Below are 20104 nucleotides of genomic sequence, written 5' to 3'. Positions count from 1 at the left end.
GTTTACAACATATACCTTATAAAGAATTAGCACCCAGAATATATCAAGAACTGCTACAAATCAATAAGAGAAAGACAAAGTATACAATGGCAAAATGGTAAAAGGATATGGACAGACAACTCACACAAGAGGAACCCCAAATAGCAAATAAACATATGAAACAATGCTCATTATCATTAATAACAGAGTAATGAAGATTAAAACCATAATATGGGTCTCTCCACACTTGGGTGTGATTCACAGATGGACTGGTGCAAGTGTTGTGTTGGCCAAAAATGGACAAGTGTTGACTTAGGAATACATGCCTATGAATAAAAGTATGAAGACACACACTTCACATTTATGTAGCTGTTATCTGGTGGAGGGCAAGGGGGCAGGGGTAGGGCTTCTTCTGTATTTTTAATGTTTTTTTTTTCTTAAGCTAGGTGATGGAAACATGGCTTTCATCATGTTATAATTTATACATTTTTTTCCAGTATAATATTTCACAAAAGAGAAGCAAAAGATGTGTTCATGTACTGAGCTCCTCTTTTGTGCTAGACCCTGTGCGGAGTGCTGGTGGGGGTTAGCAGTGTGTGAGTTCCAGGCCTTGCCCCCTTGGGGTCTCCCAGTCTTAGAGAGGAAGAAGAGAAGGCAGGATTTAATAGGGGTTGCATGGGTTGAGTGGTGGAGGGAGGCCCAATTACAACCCTGTCATGCAGGTGCCCGCAAACATCTCTTGACTGGGCCCATGGGAAGAAGTGGCCCAAAGGGATATGTGGGGAAGAAGTCAGCAAAGTAAGAGGCCAGGTGGGCAGCACTTTGGAGCTGGATGTCCTGGGCTCAAATCTCAAGATTTTTACTTACTGCTTAGGGTGCCTCTTTGAACTTTAGCTTCTTCGAGGTAAAATAGAGATAGCTCCCACCTTTTCCTGGTTATTGTGAGGTTGGGGGGCACATGGCAGATGCTCGACAAACAGTAGGTCTTGTTTTAAAGAGGGCAAAGCATAGGTCAGATCTACTGCCGTCTTCATGTTCACTTTGTATTTTATTTTTTCCAAATATAATCTAAGGTAAATAGAGGGGCATGATGAATCCCCATGTGCCCATCCCCAGCCCAGACTCATTTCATCTACACCTCTATCCCCTTTCCATATTATGTAGTCAGTCTGGGCCTCATGTCACTTGGCCATGTGCATTGCTATCTAAAAGAGCTCCCCTTGACCTTTGGGCAGATGGTGATCTCCCTGCAGAACACCACGGCAACCAGCCGCTACCTGCGAGTCCTCCCGCCTTCTACACCGTACTTCGCTCTGGGATTGGGTGAGTCATTCTAGCAGTGGTCTGGACCCCCTCAAAATTGTATCTGGGGCTTGCTCCTGGCACAGGCCCACCTGACTGTCAGAGGAGCCTGGGCCCACCTTTCCCTTAGCAGTCCCTGGGGCCCTCCTGCTCTGCCGATAGCCTGCCCTGCTCCCGCCCATGCTCCTGGTGATGTCTCTGAGTCCTGCCGGCCCCTTTCTTCAGGCGCCCCCTCCAGGCCCTGGGCTTGCCCTCTGCTCACCCTCCATGCTGCCAGTGTCCCCAGTCAAGCCATCCTCATTCCTCACTTAAACCATTGTGGGGGCTTCCCAGCCGGCCTTCCAGCTTCCACGACACAGTGCTTTTTCCAAGAATAGCTCTGGTCATGTCATTCCCCTCCCCAACCATGCTCGGAAGCTCAAATGGCTCTCTGCTGGCCACAAAATAAATTCTAAGCCATCAGGCCAGACATGGCCTCCCCTAACTATTCCAGATGGACCATATCACTCCCCCACCCACTTGCCCGGGCCCTGGTGTTTTCACCTGGACTCCCTGCCCTAGCAGCCTGTCCCCCTTGCGCGCCCTGGTGGTTCTGCCATCAGCATGGCCTTGACCCAGAAGGCATCTACTTATGGAGCAGCCCAGCTGTGATGGGGTCTACCTGTGCCCCCTGGTTGCCGCCTGTAGCACTTGAACCCAAGCCCCGGTGGCTGGCTGGTCCCCAAGTCCTCATCTGTTGCTTTTGTCATGCACAGGGATGTTCCCAGGAAAAGGCGGAATGGTGGCTCCTGGAATGACCTGCCAGTACATCGTCCAGTTTTTTCCCGACTGTCTTGGGGATTTTGATGATTTTATCTTAGTCGAGACCCAGTCAGCCCACACACTCCTAATCCCCTTGCAGGCCCGGAGGCCACCCCCAGTGCTGACATGTGAGTGTGTACTCTGCCTTCCTTGGGATTCAGTTAGGGTTGACGAGTCCCTGTAAAGACTGCTTGCTCTCAGGGCCCCTTTGTGGCAGCACATGACTTGGTCCTCCTGGGCAGGAGCTTCTGGGTCCTCAGGAGACACCTGCTAGCAGCTTCCACACATCCTTCCTTTGTGTCAGGCCCCAACTGTCCTACTTCCCAGTGGAGGCTGACTCAGAATTACACACAGCAGGAGAGGAGGCCAGCAGCCTAGCTAGCCCCAGCTCAGGCTTTGCTGGCTCCTGGATCCCCGCGTGGGCCTGCACCACACTGAGCCAAGGAAGGGGTACCTGGGGCCCCCAGCGGATGTCACCTCTGTGGCTGTGTGGGTGGCTTCTTTGGGAAAGCTGGCTTTGGCTGGGCTCCCTCATTAGCAGCAAGCCTCTTCAGCTGGGCACAGGACTCTGGCCCACAATCCCCAGGGCCACGCTGTGTGGCCCTGGCTGAGGCCTGAGTCAACAGTGAGCACAGATGGGGCACCTGGGTGGCTCAGACGGTTAAGCATCTGCCTTCCGCTCAGGTCATGATCCCGGGGTCCTGGGATCGAGCCCCGCATCGGGTTCCCTGCTCAGCAGGGAATCTGCTCCTCCCTCTCTCTCTGCTGCTCCCCCTGCTTGTGCTCTCTCTCTGTCAAATAAATAAATAAAATCTTAAAAAAAAAAAAAAACAGTGAGCATAGACTCCTGTTGATCTAGCCAGCAGTGCATGGAGACCGGTGGCTGCCATGTGGGTGCAGGGCTCAGGGCGTGTCCCCATTCATCCTCTCTGCTCTGGGTGCTGGGCCAGAGCCCCTGCATCCTTCTACGGCTGCTCTGAGCTCTGGCTGGACCTCAGGTGAACAAGGGCAACAGGGCCTATTCAGAGCCACGTGTTATTTCTGTTGTGCATCTTTTCCTACGGCTCCAGTATCACCAGTGTTGGACTGCGGTTACTGCCTCATTGGGGGAATGAAGGTAACCAGATTCATCTGCAAAAACGTGGGCTTCAGCGTCGGCAAGTTCTGCATCATGCCTAAGAAGAGCTGGCCGCCACCAAGTTTCAGGGTGAGTGATCACAGACTGCTACCTGAAGCAGGAGCAAACCCATCCGAGGAAATCCCGCCCACCCCCATCCCATGAGGAATGTGCTGGAGTACACCTGTGACTGGAGACACAGAGACAAAAGAATTGTGTAACGTCTGTCTCGCCCCGCTGCCATAATCAACATGTAGGAGACGAGCGCTGTAGTTCTTGTCACGCCACCGAAGCCTGTGTCACCTGAGCACCTCGTGTCTCCTCCCTTATCCTTCCAAGCCTGGCTCAGGTGCCACTGCATTTACTCCTTCAGTCAGTCATTACTGTGGCAAATGTGTTCATACATCTGAGGTCCTACGTTGGCAGCTCTTTGGCTGAATTCTGTGTGTGTATTTATTTGGCACAGTGCTCAAAAACATTTTTTGGGACATTTAAAACTAGGGAGATTTCACCTAAAAATCTGCATTTCCAGTCTCTGAAAAATTGGAGGGGTGCCTGGCTGGCTCAGTTGGTAGAGCATGTGACTCTTGATCTCAGGGTTATGAGTTTGAGCCCCACGTAGGGTGTAGAAATTACTTTAAAAAATAAAATCTTTAAAAAAGGAAAAGGAGAAAAGAAAAATTGGAAGATGTGCAGCGCTGGGCCAGGATTCCCTGTGGCCCCTTGGCTGGAGCCGAGCGCCGGCACCATGGACCGCGTGCTCACAGTTATTTTTCAGCTCTGTTTCTCTGTAACCGTGTCTCTGGGAAACAGGTGATAGATCCAGAGGACTGCGTGTTCCAAGACCATTTCACTCACTTCTGTTGCCTGCCAGGGTCCTCTAGGTGTGGGTTTGTGTCCCTAGCACACTGAGGTGGCAGCTCCCCTCGACCCTGGGCCACCCATTGGGGATGGAGGCAGCCACACAGGGTGCTGGGGTGGGGAAAGGACTATGCTTTGGGAGCCCTCCTCCCAGGCGAGGCCTCCTCTCATGCTTCTGCTTCATGTCAGTGGTGCTCCTTCTGCCTCCTACCAGGGCTCAGCTCCTCATGGGTGTTCTGTGCGCCTTCGGCCCAGGGAAGGTGGAGGGAGTGCTTGGGGAATGGGCGAGCCTCAGTTTCTTCATTGGCTGTGTACTGGATGATCCTTAAGATCCTTCAGATTGCAAAAGAGATGTTTGGAGGAGAGAAGTGTGTAATCGGAGTGCTGGATTTTACAGTCTCTTCCATGCTCTTGTGTAATCTTCCGCTTTTCTTTAAGGCTGTTGCAACCATTGGCTTCATTGAGCAACGTCCCTTTGGAATCCTGCCTTCGGTGTTTGAGCTGGCTCCGGGGCAGGCCATATGTGTGGAGGTAGGTAATTAGACATCACGTATAGTTTCTCCTCTTTTCGATTGGCCATGGCTGTTTCCTCAACTACTTACGTGATTTCATTCGCCTCTGTGTTTTCGGGACTTGAATACCCACTCCCATTCCAGGATGGTTTCTGTGTAGGAGAACGTTCTTACATTCTGTGGGGTGATGTCATTTGACTCTCTCATGACCCCTCTTACAAAGCAAGTGCAGATAGCCCTAGCATTGCATCATGATCCCCCAATGCTGCTTGTCCACACCGTTAGCCTGGGAGTCCCTCCCATCTTAGCTGCCTCCAGAATCTTCCTTTGGTTCTTTGGTCTCTCTTGGACACCTCCCTCCACCCCCACCAGATCTAGTGCCTGGCTTTGTCCTCTTTTTCCTCTTTTATCCTCAGTTATAGGCTTGGCCAGGCCTGCCTGCCTTCCTTCAGCCTTATTCTGGACCTCTGCCAAAGCTCCCGGACTTGGATCTGCTGGCTGTGGGGCTTGTCCTTTCCTAACCAGCTTCTTTCAGTGGTCCCTTGGGCTCCTCACACCTGCTCACTGATCCCCGGCACAGTCTGTGAAGAATGATGATGTCTCCCTGCCCCTTTTGCTCCACACCTTCGCCCTCCCTGACTCCCCGGTCCGGGGATCAGACTGAGCCTTCCTCACTAGCCTGTTGGAGGAGGCATGACATTCAAGAGTGAACGCTGTCTGGTTTCTAGGGCAGGGGGTGTAAGCCAAGAGCCATAGGATTTTCAAAGTACCTAGTGCAATCTCCTGAGAATCTTGAGAACGCACCGGTGTCTTGGCCCCAGTCCCGAGGTTTTGAGTTAATGGGTGCGGGGTTTGCCTGAGGCATAGGATTTTCAAAGTACCTAGTGCAATCTCCTGAGAATCTTGAGAACGCACCGGTGTCTTGGCCCCAGTCCCGAGGTTTTGAGTTAATGGGTGCGGGGTTTGCCTGAGGCATAGGATTTTCAAAGCCTTGCAGCTGTGCAGCAGAGTTTGAGGACCACTGCTGTAAGCTGCTTGGCCATAGGGAAAGGGCAGGCTTCCTTTATTAGCTGCTTTCCAGTGTCGAGTGCCTGATGGGATCTCGCTTGGGAGTCCTGGAGTGATGCCTTCTTGTTCATGTCTGTACTAATCTGATCCCCGATAAGAACCTGGCTTTTGGGGGTTGGGATGAAGCCAATTCAGGGCGTTGTAGGGCTTTGTCAGACCTCACCTGCTGATGGCTTGAGTCCTCTTGCCTGGTCCAGGCCTTGTCAGTACTTTATGGTCTGGCTTTAAGGAATTGGGGCCGGTCACCCCTGACCAGGCCAGGACATCCCCTCATCCCATCTTCCTGTGATCCCCAGGGAAAGGAAGAGGGGAGCAGCAGGACTCTTTGGAGAGCAGTGAGGAGTCAAGGGGAGGTTTTTCCCCTTGGCATCCCTTGTGTATTTTATTTATTGATTATTTGGCATTTGTTTTAAAATGTATTCATATTTCCAGGGTGCCTGGGTGGCTCAGTCAGTTACGCCTCTGCCTTCGGCTCAGGTCATGATCTCAGGGTCCTGGGAACGAGTCCCGCATCGGGCTCTGTGCTCAGCAGGGAACCTGCTTCTCCCTCTGCCTGCCGCTCCCCCTTTGTGCACTGTCTCTTTCTCGCTGTGTCAAATAAAATCTTTTAAAAAATGTATTCATATTTCTAAATAAGAAACAAATTCACATGATGAAAAATCAAAAGCTGCAACTAGATAAAGAGTGAAGTGCTTCCCACAGATCGCTGCCCACACTATACTCTGTTCCGCCCGCTCACTGTTCTGCTCTATCTTGAACAGCGTTCTCCTATTTGTCACAGCTGCATAGTATCCCACTGCACCAATGATCCATAGCTCAGGTCAGCTGTCCCCTACTGAGGGCCATGACGATTCTTTCTGATCTCCGGCCATTTCGGCAACTCCATACATCACTCTGTCCAACTATGAGTCTCCCGGCAGGTTCCAGGCCTTGAAGTGGGTTTGCCAACTCGGGGGTCTCTGCTGGTCAGAACTGTGATTCACGTTGCCCAAATCCCCACCACATGGGTATGTCAGGGTGTCTGTTCCCTCACACCCTTGCCAATTACAGTGTGTTATCAAACGTAAAAGAAAAACTTAAAAAAAAAAAAAAAGAGAGAAAACCTGTTGTCATGCGTATTTTAAAGCATATACAAAAATGGAGAGGCTAGTTTAACAACTCACTCCGGTCCTTAGCACCCAGTCAACATCCATCAACTCTTCGCCAACCTCATCGCATCTACGCCCCTCCGTCCCTTCCAGCCAAACCCCGCCCTTCCCCTCCAGATGATTTTGAAGAAAATTCAGCTCTCTTTTCATTGCATTTCTGATTGCCGGCTTTCTGCTCTTTGCCAGTATGAAGGGTGAAAACTTTTTCTGGGTGGTTTTCATTTACATTTCTTTTATCATGAATGATGTTAAACATGTGTTCATGTGTTGAAGAGCTGTTTGCATCTCAGTCTCTGTGAACTTTTTCTTCATGCCTTTCAACATGCTTCTTGCATTAGTCTGGAGTGGGGTCTTGGCAGAACCCCCTGGCCTTAGGGAGAAGGCGGGGGGTGAGGGGCGGGCAGCAGGGAGGGAAGTGAGAAGTGGAGAATAAGGGGAGGGGGAGTGTGTGTCTGAGGGGAGGAGGGAGGTAACAGGGCAGCCCTTCTCTCCGCCAGGTCTTGTTCCTCCCGACGAGCCTAGAAAAGGCAGAGCAGACCTTCATCATTGTATGTGACAACTGCCAGATAAAGGAGCTGGTGACTGTAGGTGGGCTTGTGTGAACTCCCAGGCCTGGGGCCGAGGTGGGCGGGTACCCTGACTCCAGAAGCTGCTGCACTAGGCTTGGCCGTGGTACGGCTCTTACCGCCCTGTCTCAGGCGGTAAGAGGGGCTGCTGCAGCCTCCAGGCTCTGGGGCCTGGTTTGGGGCCTGTTGCTCTGGTCAGACATTGGAGACCCAAGTCAGTGCGGCCTTTGGGACAATCCCAAGGAGCCTTCTCGTGAGAGACAGATAGGAACCTGGGGTGAAGTCTTTGATTTCTTCATTTTTAAACTCACCTCGATCTCCTTTGGGGAATTGCCAGAAACTTACACATAAATGACCAGAAGCACCCCAGTTTCTGTGGAGCTAGAAGGGGCATCCTGCTGGATTTCCCCAAGATGCCTGCCTGCCTGCCTTCCTTCCTTCCTTCCTTCCTTCCTTCCTTCCTTCCTTCCCTCCCTCCCTCCCTCTCTCCCTCCCTTCCTTCCGTTCATCCTTCCGTCCATCCATCTGTCTGTCCATCCATCCTTCCATCCAGTTTCACCCGGCAAGCATTAACTGAGTGCCTGCTATGGGCCAGGTTATCAAAATCACCTCCTTGTAGTCTGGGAAGATACGGGTACAGGATCTGTGTGCTGATGGCCCCCTGTTCCCCTCTTTGTACACTTCCTGGGGTCATGGTCAAGGCCAGCTGCATGTGGACAGTGGCATGGATCCTGTGACAGCCTTTGGCCACAGAGTCCTGATGTCAGCCCCAGTGAAACTTTACCATCTTACTGTGTCAGGAATCGGCCAGCTGGTTGCTTTGGATCTGATCTATATTTCTGGCGAAGAAAGTCAGCCGGAGCCTGGAGAGCTCACAGACTTAACAGCCCAACACTTCATACGCTTTGAGCCCGAGAACCTTCAGTCCACAGCTAGAAAGCAGCTGATTATTAGAAATGCTACGTGAGTGATGCTGTGCCGCCCCCTCCCAGCGTGCACCCTTTCTCCTTCTGCACCCGGCCCGGAGTTCCCAGGGAGGCCGGAGGGTCCTTCCAAGGGCCAGATGGAAGAACCCAGATTTGCACTGCCCATCACGGTAGCCACATGTGGCTATCGAAATTGAAATCAATTAAAACTAAAATAAAACTCACTTTTTCGGTGGCACCAGTCACATTTTAAGTACCAGCACATGTGTAGCTCGTGACTCTCGTATTGGACAGAGCAGATAAGTAAGATTACCATTGCCGCTGTCTGTTAGATTGGACAGTGTTGTTCTAGATCATCCTGGAGTATCCTTAGCCCAGAGCAGTTTTGCAGAGAGGTCTTGCCCTGCCCATGAGGGGAAGCCAGCCAAGTTCCAAGATCAGGCAGATTGTGACCAGTGGGTTCGGTTCCTGACCATCCTGTGAGCACTGCCATTAAACTAGCACAGACCTTCCGTGGTGACCCCAGGCCTTACAAGGGTCTGTCTCCTGAGGTGACGAGCAGTACCCATCTGCCATCCCTCCCCATCAGCAGCATGCCGGAATCCCGCCTCCCCACCACCGTGCAGTTGTCACTTCTCTGTTGGGAGCCAGTGGGCACATCCCCTTCCGGACAGAGCTGTCCTGGGAGGCCACAGCTGGAGGGGTGGAGGGTGGTAGAGTGGGGAGTCCAGGGGGCAAACCTCTGGAACTCTCACGTGGTAGCGGACACTGCAGAAAATGTTCCGGATATCTACAGCTTAATAGTTAGAGCCTGATTCCCTGTGTTTACCATTTTCCTTGAGTTCCCGTGGCTCTAACCCCCAACTGCTGTAGTGGAGAGAGGGAAGCTGTCTTAGGAGGTCTCCAGCGTGGACCCCTGACCCACGTGCTCCCCCACTTCCTGTTCCTGGGTCCTTTCTGCTCACTCCTGGAGTGGGGCCCAGCCAGGCAGGGGGTCAGAAGACTGGGCCTGGCAAAATTGGGCCATAGATCCGCTGCCCCCACAGGCACGTGGAGCTGGCCTTCCACTGGCAGATCATGAAGCCTAACCTGCAGCCCCTGATGCCTGGAGAAACCTACAGCCCGGACAGCCTCAAGTACCACCCTGACAGGGAGACGGCCTTCTCCATCCTGCCTGAAAGAGGGGTTCTCAGCCCCCACACGGACCATGAATTCATCCTGAGTTTTTCTCCTCATGAGGTAAAAACGATGCCATCCTGGTAGTCACACATGATGGGGTCGTGGCACTTTCACCCCCCCCCCCCGCCCCCATCCTTGTCCTTTAGTGACACTGAAGCCGCAGCTGAGCCTGACGAGATCCCGGCATCCTCCGAGGCCGGCACTTAGCTGAGAGTGGGGCTGGAGGACAAAGCAGCCTATTCTGCCTGGTCCCGATGGCATACACACCTTGCCTGTAGCAGGACCCTGGGCTCATTTCCTCAGCTCTGGCATCTTCTGTGTTTCCACTGCGTCGGTGACAGTCACATCTCTGCCCAGCCCCCAGCTTCCCCCAGAGAGTGAGGTGCAGGTGCCGAGGGCCGGGTTCCCACGGGGGGCTCCTGTGTGAGGAGAGGGGAAATGAGAGCTGGGGGTGAAGGGAGCGCTCCCCTGCCTGTCCAGCCGGCATCCGGCCCTACTGTTCTGGGAAGCTGCGGTGCCTCCCACAGTTGAGGGCGCTGCCGAGAGGCAGTGTCAGGGCCTGGAGGGCCCGTCCCTCCTGTCCGCTGAGGCCCGCTGAGGTAGGAACGCCAGCCTTGAGACTGCGGCGGCCCCACACCCCGAGTGCTGCCTCCCTCCCTGGGGTAGGGGCGGTAGTAGGGAAGCAGTGCCGTGGTTTTTGGAAGGCCTCTCTGCCATGGCTCCCGGCTTCTCCAGGACAAGCGGATTGGAGTGTGGGTTGTTTTCAGGGTGCTGTGCTTGTCTTGCAGCCCAGGGATTTTCACAGTGTGCTCCAGATGGTGCTAGAGGAAGTCCCAGAGCCCATGAAGTGAGTGGGGACTGGGCCCTATATGAGGGGTGGGCAGCGGGGCCTGCCCTCCCCTTGGGGGTACTGGGGAAGGTGACGGCAAGGAGGGAAGCAGCCCCCTGACCCCCAGCAGGCCTTGACGGGGGAGCGCTTCTGCCTTGCCCTGGCACCTAGGCCCAGAGGGGCTCAGCTGCGGGGAACGGCTCGCTGGGCTCCACTTAGCCTCAGCGCTGGGCAGCCAGGCCGCTGGGCCCTGGGTGGTGGCGACTAAGGAGGAGAGGCTTTGCCCCGCTGGGGGCATCTCCACCAGCTCTCCCCTGGGCAGACAGTCAGGGTGGGTCTCCGGTCAGCCTCATGTGGAGACCCAGGCTGGGTACCACTACGGCATAGTCCGGGAGGCAGCAGGCCAGGCACCCCGTCCCAGTACTATCACTGTTGGGCTGGCTCGTGCCTCTGATTTGAGGTGCTTGAGAGCTGTGGGTAGGGGAGTGCTTTCTTTTCACAAGACCACAGAGAAGGGACAGAGGTGAGGGCCATGCAGGGCCATGCTCCCAGCCATCTTCCCAGGCTGCGTTGGCTCTTAGCTCACGGTGGGTTTGTGTTCAGCTTGGAACAGGAAAACCTGAAGGATTTTTCTTACTCTGTGGATGACGTGATTGTCCTGGACATCGAGGTGAAAGGCTCAGTGGAACCTTTCCAGGTTCTCTTAGAACCGTATGCCCTCATCATCCCCGGGGAGAACTACATTGGCATAAATGTGAAGAAAAATTTTAAGGTAGGCTATGGTCTCCCCCCAGCCTAGGCTGGCCAGGAGTGCGTGGAACTTGGCATGAGCATAGGGAAGATGTGGCTGGAGGGGTGGATGATAGCCACTGCAAAGAGGATGAGACTGTCCCCAGGGCTCTTGAACCTGACTTGATGTGCACCGATGATGGGCTGGGCACGTCTGTCATTTTACCAGCTCCCCAGCATCCTCCAAACAATAGGGCTGTGGGACCATTCCTGTGGTTGTGGGTCTTCGGTGGGATATGTGCCCACAAACCCTGCCGTGTGGTGTCGGTGCTGTTGGATGGCAAAGAAGTAGCTGGGAGGGTGTCGGGAGGTCCCGTTGTGGGCCCACAGCCCCACAGTCCTTTGGTGGGTACAGATTTGTGCAGGGGTGGTGCCTGGGGAGCCTGGATTGGGGCGTGTCTTACAGATGTGGAACAACAGCAAGTCCCCCATCAGATACCTGTGGGGGAAGATCAGTGACTGCCACATCATTGAAGTGGAACCCTGCATGGGGACCATAGGTACTGCAGGGATGGTGGGGGCGGGGCGTGACCTCCTGGGGCTGGCTGGGTGGGGGTCGACCTGAGAGGACAGGGGGCCTGTGCAGGGGTTCAGGGGGTTCCGGGATCAGCTCCAGCTGCAACCTGGCTTGTGTGGTGGATGAGAAGTCGGTGGAGGCCGGACATCTGGGCCCAGCCGCAGCGGGGAACTGCCCCCCTCCCTTTCTCCAGCTCACTTCCCCCTCTCTTCCAGAGCCCAACGAGGTGGAGGATTTTGAGTTGAGCTTTACCGGGGGTGTCCCTGGCCCAACAAGCCAGGACCTGCTGTGTGAAATCCAAAACTCACCCTCGCCAGTGGTATTACACATTGAGGCGGCCTTTAAGGTGCTGCTGGGGGGGCTGCGCGGCTGGGTGGGCCAGCAGGGTGGCAGGGGTAGGGCGCAGAGTCCACTCCCAAGGCGGCCCAGTGACAGGCCCCTCTGGGTGTCTCAGGGGCCCGCCCTTGTCATCAACGTCTCAGCCCTTCAGTTTGGTTTGCTGCACCTGGGGCAGAAAGCCACCGACTCCATCCAGATCCAGAACGTCAGCCAGCTCCCGGCCACGTGGTGCATGAAGGAGAGCCTGGTCTGCCTCCGAGAGAGGCGTGAGGGCGTAAGTCCGGCACCGCTGGCCCCAGCACTGCCGCCCCTCCCCCCGGGAGCCGATCCACCTGTGGTGTAGGAAGGGAGACCTGTCCTGACGCATTCAGAGCATTGAGGCTGGACAGGAAGGGCCTGCCTCGTCACTCCTGCCTGGCAGTGTCCCCGGTTCTCCCCATCTCTGAGGCAGTTGGGCTCCCCCGGACAGCAGAACTGAACCCCGAACTGGATTTTCCTGTTCCTTTCTCCACCATCTGATGTGGAAATAAGACATGGGTTTCTCCCTCTGTCAAAGCAGGCTGAGTTGGGAGGAAAATAGGCAGCTGAGCTGGGCCGGAAGCTCCCAGGCCTCCAGAGGGGGTCCGGCCCTCAGGGCTCACCCCCAAGGCTCCCAACCTCCCAGGGACTGTGCTCGCAGTTTGAGTACCTGCCACCAGGGGGCACTTGCGCCGGGCTTGCGGCCCCAAACAGGAGAATCCAGCATGCATTTCCACTCAAGTAGCTCTTTCCTTTTAACTACAAACACAGAAAACACTGAAAGTGATTAAGTATTATCATCATCATCATCACATTTATATATGATGTGCAATCCAGAGCAAAACCAGAGCGAGTGGGGCACGAAACGTCAGTTACTCCCTACCTGCCTGCGGGTAGCTGTGAGTCACCGCTGGTCACCCCCACTCTTCATACACGGGGCAGCTGTGACTTCTTGGGAGCTGCCTTAGGTCCTTATTGCCCATGTGACGCTCTGACCAGGTCTGTGTGGTGAAAGAACCCTCCCTCTGACTGCTTCCTGCCAAGTCCCCTCTTGCTTGCCCACTTACCATCCAGGGGCAGAACATTGCCCTTCCCTCCTTCCACATGCAAAAGCCCAGGAAAGACAGGTGCAGCCGCAGATCCATTGTATCTGCCAGTGGGCGATCCCTTTTTCCTGGACCTTTCCTTTACACCTGACTGGCCTTGTCCTTTAGGCAACGGCCTCATTTCTGCAGCTGGGCACTCTGAAACTTAGCAGTTGGGACAATTTGCATCAAATTACCAACACCATTGCCAAATGTCCTGTTACACAGGCTTGGAGTTCGGCACTTTCTGTCCAGGCTCATCGGTCTCCCCACTCGGATTTGGGAACCGTGGAAAATGGGGACAGGGACAGGGTGGTATCAATATCTTTAGGCAGGAAGCTTTTCTTCAAATGAAACCTTAGGCAGAAGCCCAAGATGGAAAATAAAGTGTGACTGCTCTGGCCACCGTACTCTGGGGCTTCCCAGAGCACAGACCACAGCCACCCTCCTTATTGGATAGACACAGAGAAGGATAGTGGTTTCCCCAGGGTCACACAGCTACTGAGTGGTGGAATCAACAGATCCTGGTTCTCTAATTCCCAATATGGGTTTTTCTCCCACTGTGAAGAATGATAATTTTTTATAATTGAAGTAACTGTCAATTTCATAGTATATTAAGATTTATGTCTTAATTGAGCCTGGTTCGAATCCTGTCTCTACAGTTCTCTGTACTCTGTTCTTTTGAGCTCTCAAAAATAATGTTGGGATTTGGGGTCGGTTAGATGTGCTCAGGTCAGGGGCACAGAGACGCAGTCCTGGCCTACAGCATCCCCCCAGGACTCCCGGGGAGACACATGTGAGGAACAATGACCAAGGAAAGCAAAGGGGCTCTTCTTTACTACCAGAGCTTGGGGCCCAGACTTGAGCACATGAGCCGCTTTTGCTGAGAGTTAGTCCAGCCGCTCCCTCCCACCAGTGCCGGGGAGGTGAGCTGTCAGAAGCAAGAGAGCACAGAGCCCAAGACAAGCACTCTGGACCTGACCTGGCCAGCATGGCAGCCTGGGTGGGAGGAAGGGGGTAGAAGACCGCAGGCCTCCACGGGATGGGCAGGCTGCCCTCCAGGCAGGGGCCTGACACTCACTGTCTCAGTCTCCTGGAATGAAGAGACCAAAGAGGGGATAGCGTCCCTCCAGGGTGTGACCTTTCCATGTTCAGTGACACCCTCATTAGGCAGTGTGACCATGGGGCCCTTCAGTCAGACCAGTGCTCCTTGTCTCAGTTGGGAACAGGAAGATGGGGGTAGAGAGCCCCCCTTGCAGGTGCATTCTTCTTCCTAAGCTTTTGTCCTTCTTTTCTCCCTTTCTGTGCCTGGTATGGAGGCTAAGGGGTTCAAGCCTGCAGTGGGCAATGGTGGGGAGGGCGGTTGGTCGTGGAAGCATCACCCTTCTCCCAATGGTTTTCCGTCCTTACAGCCCTCAGGGTCCTGACCCATGCCTGCACACTGGGGCTGCCCTCTACCTCTCAGATCTGGGCCAGTGCATGGGGACCCTCTCCTTTACTTAGAGACTTGGTTTTTGTTCTCTTAATCCCAAGAGCCCTGCTCTCCCTGCTTGCTTTGTCCTGCATCCTAGCAGCTCTTTGAGGAGGTGGGGCAGCTTGGGGGCTACCCAACTGCCAGTTCTGCAATTCCAAGTGTCCTCTGTACTCATTCTTCTGGATTGACCTCCACACCAGGTATCTCCCTTCGACATTGAGCCCTCAAGCGGGCAGATTCACCCTCTGGGGGAGTGCAGAGTGAACATCACCTTGGAGGCCAAGCAGTGTCAGCGACTGCAGACCGTCCTGGAGCTGGAGGTGGTAAACGGGGCCTGGAGGTAAGGGGGCAGCCGGGCAGCCATGACAGCCCACTCCATGCCTCGTCACAGTATGTGGATGTTGTACGCCATGAAGGATTTATAGTCATTAAGGAATTTAAGGGTATTGAAACATGTTTATTCTATAAAATTTGGAAATTACAGAAAAGAAAATCCATGGCCCAGAGAAAATTCCCTGGTCATGTTACAGGGAATATCCTTCTAGTCTGTGTGCCAAAGGATTGGAAATGAGTACAATCACTTTCAACAGCACTCTGTGTCACCCAGTGAACTCAAGTGTGTGCGTTCCCTGTGACCCGGCATCAGCCCTCGGAGAGGCGCCCCCAGAGAAACACACACGTGTGCGCTGGGAGCCGAGCCCTCACAGGGGATGCTCAATGCCATTGTTTATAGTCGTGAAAAACTGGAAGCAACCAGTGTTTGTCAACAGGAGAATGGACACCAAAAATTGTGATGTATTTAAATGAGCAAATACCACTGTCTTCTGGGAGGCCGGCCCTGGAAGTTTCAAAGGGTTTTGGTGCAATTCCCTTTCTTTCCTCCTCCCTCCCTCCCTTCCTGCCTGCTTTCCTTTTTTTCTTTCTTGTGGACAATTTCTTACATATATAAAAATAGAATAGTATAATGAGCCACCACGTACCCATCACCTACCTTCAGTAATTATCATATCACTACAAATATTGTTTCATTCATCTCCTTCACCCCTTCCCAAATTATCTTGAAGCATCATATTCATTTTTTTTTAAGATTTTATTTATTCACTTGAGACACAGAGATACAGAGAGAGAGAGAGCATGAGCAGGGGGAGAGGCAAAGGGAGAGGGAGAAGCAGGCTCCCCGCTGAGCCGGGAGCCCGATGTGGGGCTCGATCCTAGGACCCTGGGATCATGACCTGAGCCGAAGGCAGACGCTTAACCAGCTGAGCCCCCCAGGTGCCCCTCATACTCATTTTCTTAAGCTGAGTAAGGGTGGTACACAGGTGTTCTTCTTATTCTTTAAACGGTATATATGTAATTTATGCTGCAGCTGTGTTTAATAGTCATTTCTGCATATATTTGGTATTTCATTATAAAAACACTTAAGTGCTTGTTTTAAGTCTTCATGGATACTCTTGAATTATCCTCCAGAAAGACTGCCATTTTATACTTCCACCTCTAGCGCATGAGGCTGCGCATTACCCTACGCGCTCACAGTGACATCTGACTTTTAAATGTGACCACCTGATGGCTGCGGGGGTGGGACCACCTGTGTCCGTTTGGTTTGAATGTATTTCCACACAATCACCAGCACGGGTTTCAGTGGTACTCTTCCTCACTGGTCCCACGTGGCATCTTGCAGTCCTTAAATACCAAGGTCAAGTCTTTCTCCCCTGGGAGAATGCCTTTTATTAAGTCTGCCATCTTCCTTTCCTATCTCTGTTCTTCAAGAACCCAGCGTGAATCAGAATGTTTCCAGTGTAGGTGATGGAAACACAGATGGAACCAACTTAAGCATAACAGGGAAGCTGCTGGCTCCTGGAAGGGGGCATTCCTGCCCTGCTGAATCCATGGGCTCCAGCCTTTTTGGGTCTGCTCTTCTGCTTCTCTCTCATTCTTTACCTCCTTCCCTCACCCTCACCGCCCCACCCCCCAACTCTGCTTCTCTGCTCGCCTTTCTCTCCCCTGGTGGCAAGGGCCCTTGGCCACTCTGCCCTGGGGAGGGGGGCCACTTAAGGCTCCAGGCTCCCACACTCCCAGCTTAACAACCTTGGAGAATAAGGAAACCGGCTTTCTCCGGAGGTGGATTCTGATTGGGCCTCTTTGGGTCACGTGCCCCCCACATGCCTGTGCCAGAGGGGAGGGGCGGCCTCCAGAAGAAGCTGGTGCGAAAGTGGCCAGGCAAGAAAAGACCGTAGCCCCCACAGCCCACCACATGTCTGCTGCATCTGTACTGCAGGAATTTAACCATTTTCCTCATATCGTCCATCTCAGCGTTTGTGCTCCTTGTTCAGGGAGATGTCCTTGGCCTTGCAGGGTGCTAATTCGGTCTTTGGTGGATGCCCTTCTTTTGGCAGTCATATTTTCAAATGTGAAGCTTTTTTGCTCTCGGATTCATCCTTTTTTATAGTAGTCTGTTATTGTCTTATGGACGCAGCAGTGTCTCAGATTCCCCCAAGGAAACTCACCTTTGTTTTCTCACCTTTTGGTTGGGATCCTTCTCCTTTACTTTTGGTGTTTTCTTTTACAATAAGTAATCCTTGGCTGCCCACTCCACATTTGGAGTGGGAGAGGAAGGAGATTTACACGAGGAGCTGGTGATCTAGGGTTTCTGAGGAAGGGGGTGTAGGTGTGGAGAGCACTCCTCCTCCAGGGAGCAAAGTGGACGTGAGCACCCTCAGTACCCAGAGACCTGAATCCAGGAGGAAGAAGGCACCTTTGGGGAAGGCAGCCAAGACAAACAGTAGAGGCAGCCCACCCTGGCCAGCTACTCAAATCTTTGCATTCCTTCATCTGTAAATAGGAATGAAGTGGATTTCTATGGTTGTTTTCCCTCGGTGCTAGTTGAGAGGCCCCGTGTTCCTGCAGAATCAGCCCTGACCTCTGTCAGCCCCACACCCACCTTCCAGTGTGTTGCGTGTGGCCGTGCGGTGTGCGTGCGTGCGTGTGTGCGTGAGCTCAGGCGTTGGGGCCCTGAACTGGCCACGCTAACCTGCAGGCAGTGTTGAGTTAAGTCCTTGGCCCTTTCCCCACGGCCCACTCCTGCCCATGAGGTGCCTCGTTCTGTTGTTAGGGAAGCTCTGCAGGGCCTTCTTCTCCAGGGATTTTAAATTGTTCTCTGTGTGATTAGCTAATCTGATCACGTCCTTTCTTCTACTTTTTTTTTTTCTCATTAGAACAGCATTATATTTACTTCTTTATTCTTTATTTACAGTTTTCCACAAATGGTATGTGATATAATGGTGCAGGTGTAACAGTGGCCAATCCTGACCCAGTCTCCAGCCTTCTCCACTCTGCTGGCCTATTTATCCACATCCTCATGATCTGTTAATGGTTGTCATCCCAGTGTGTGTGAAGTGATATTTCATTGAGGATTTGGTTTATTTTTTCCTAATGGCAAATGATGTTTTGCATCTTTCATGTGCTTATTGGCCATTGTCTTCTTTGGAGAACTGTATTGAGATCTTTGCCCACTTTTTAAAAATAGGGTTGTCTTTTTTTATTATGGAGTTGTAAGTGTTCTTTATATATTCTAGATATAAATCTCTTATTAGGTATATGATTTTCAAATATTTTCTCCCATTCTGAGGATTATCCTTTCACTTTCTTGATGGTATACTGCAAAGCCTAAAAATTCTTAATTTCCGTGAGGTCCACTTTATTTTTCTCTTTTGTTGCTTGTGGTTTTGAGGTTATATCTAAAAAACCATTGCCTAATCTCACGTCACAAAGATTTTCTTCTAAGAGTTTGTAGTTCGGGCTCATACATTAAGGTCTCTGATCTGTTTTGAGTTAATTTTTGTGTATGGTGTGAGGAAGGGATCCGGCTTCATTCTTTTCTATGCAGATAACCAGTTGTTCCAGCACCATTTTTTAAAAAAGATTTATTTGAGAGAGAGACTGAGTGTGCGATCGGGGGGAGGGACAGAGGGAGAGGGAGACAAGCAGACTCCCCATTGAGCAGGGAGCCCAACATTGGGCTTGATCCTAGGACCCTGAGATCATGACCTGACCCAAAATCAAGAGTCGGACCCTCAGCTGACTGAACCACCCAGGTGCCCCTCGGCACCATTTTTTAAGAACACTATTCTTTTTTTTTTTTTTTTTTTAAAGATTTTATTTATTTATTCATGAGAGACAGAGAGAGAGAGAGGCAGAGGGAGAAGCAGGCTCCCAAGGAGCAGAGAGCCTGATGCGGGACTCGATCCCAGGACCCTGGGATCATGACCTGAGCCGAAGGCAGACGCTTAACCATCTGAGCCACCCAGGTGCCCAAGAACACTATTCTTTACATTGACTTGTCTTGGCACCCTTGTCAAAATCAATTGATTAGGGGCACCTCGCTGGCTTATTCAGTGGGGCATGTGACTCTTGATCTCAGGGTTGTAAGTTTGAGCCCCACACTGGGTGTAGAGATTACTTTAAAAAAAAAACCTTAAAAAAAATCAATTGGCTATACACGTGAAGGTTTATTTATGGACTCTCAGTTCTGTTCCATTGATCTATATAATTATTCTTATGCTAGTACCACATTTTCTTGATTACTGTGGCTTTGTAGTAAGTTTTGGAATCAGGAAGTATGAATTCTCCAACTTTGTTGTTCTTTTTCAAGATTGTTTTGGCTATTTTGGGTCCTTAGAATTTCCATATGAGTTCTAGGATCAGTTTATCAATTATGGCAAATAACCAGCTAGGATTTTAATAGGGACTGTATTGGATCTGTTGGTCAATTTGGGGAGTATATTCACCTTAACCATATTAAGTCTTCTTATCTGTGAACATGAAATGTCTTTCCATTTATTTAGGTTTTTTTTCATTTCTTTTGATGATGTTTTGTCATTTTCAGTGTATAAATCTTGTACTTCTTTTGTTAAAGTTATTGCTATGTATCTTTTTTGATGCTTTTGGAAATGGACTGGTTTTCTTAATTTCATTTTATGAATATTCATTGCTAGTTTATAGAAATACAAATATTTTTGTTCATTGATCTTGTGTTGCACAACCTTGCTGAATTCATTATTATTTCTAATAGTTCTCTAAGTAGAAGATTGTGTCATCAATATATAGAGATAATTTTACTTTTTCTTGTCCAATTGGTATGCTTTTTATTTCTTTTTCCTGCTTAATGGACCTAATACTCCAGTATAAAGTTGAATAAATGTGGCAAAAGTAGACATCCTTGTCTTGTTCCCCATCTTTAAAAGAAAGCAGTCTTTCCCCTTATGTAAGATGTTAGCTCTTGGCTTTTTGTTGATGTCCTTTATCAGGTTGAGGAAGTTCCCTCCTATTCCTAGTTTGCTGATTGTTTTTCTATTGAAAGAATGTTAGATTTCCTTGAATGTTTTTTTCTGCATCTATTGAAATGATCATGTCCTTTTTATCCTTTATGTGTGTCAACATGGTGTTTTACATTGACTTTTGGATGTTAAAACCAAAAGTTGTGTTGGTTTTCTTATATTCTTATATTCTTATAAAGAATGTATTGTATTCTTTATAAGAATATAAGAATATTCTTATAAAGATTGGTGTGTATGGTCCACATTTGTATTCTTGTATTC

At 51.3% G+C, this 20104-nt stretch overlaps 1 protein-coding gene across 11 annotated transcripts in view; it reads left to right on the top strand.

Moving 5' to 3' along the window:
* DLEC1 (DLEC1 cilia and flagella associated protein) overlaps window positions 1-20104 on the top strand; it is a 73227-nt gene that overhangs the window by 39650 nt on the left and 13473 nt on the right. For 10 of the 11 annotated variants that reach the window (XM_078073588.1, XM_078073549.1, XM_036094190.2 and 7 more), the window contains 13 exons: window positions 1215-1302; window positions 2037-2210; window positions 3153-3289; window positions 4499-4591; window positions 7286-7376; window positions 8155-8317; window positions 9327-9519; window positions 10248-10306; window positions 10892-11060; window positions 11484-11577; window positions 11810-11940; window positions 12049-12207; window positions 14711-14850. In XM_078073588.1, coding sequence (XP_077929714.1) covers window positions 1215-1302; window positions 2037-2210; window positions 3153-3289; window positions 4499-4591; window positions 7286-7376; window positions 8155-8317; window positions 9327-9519; window positions 10248-10306; window positions 10892-11060; window positions 11484-11577; window positions 11810-11940; window positions 12049-12207; window positions 14711-14850 — 1691 coding nt within the window. The remainder of the gene's footprint in view (window positions 1-1214; window positions 1303-2036; window positions 2211-3152; window positions 3290-4498; window positions 4592-7285; window positions 7377-8154; window positions 8318-9326; window positions 9520-10247; window positions 10307-10891; window positions 11061-11483; window positions 11578-11809; window positions 11941-12048; window positions 12208-14710; window positions 14851-20104) is intronic. The other variant, XM_078073585.1, reaches the window with a different exon arrangement.

Source organism: Halichoerus grypus, chromosome 1 (genome assembly GCF_964656455.1).
Source record: "Halichoerus grypus chromosome 1, mHalGry1.hap1.1, whole genome shotgun sequence".
Classification (NCBI taxonomy): domain Eukaryota; kingdom Metazoa; phylum Chordata; class Mammalia; order Carnivora; family Phocidae; genus Halichoerus; species Halichoerus grypus.
This window is presented reverse-complemented; position numbering and strand designations above follow the sequence as displayed.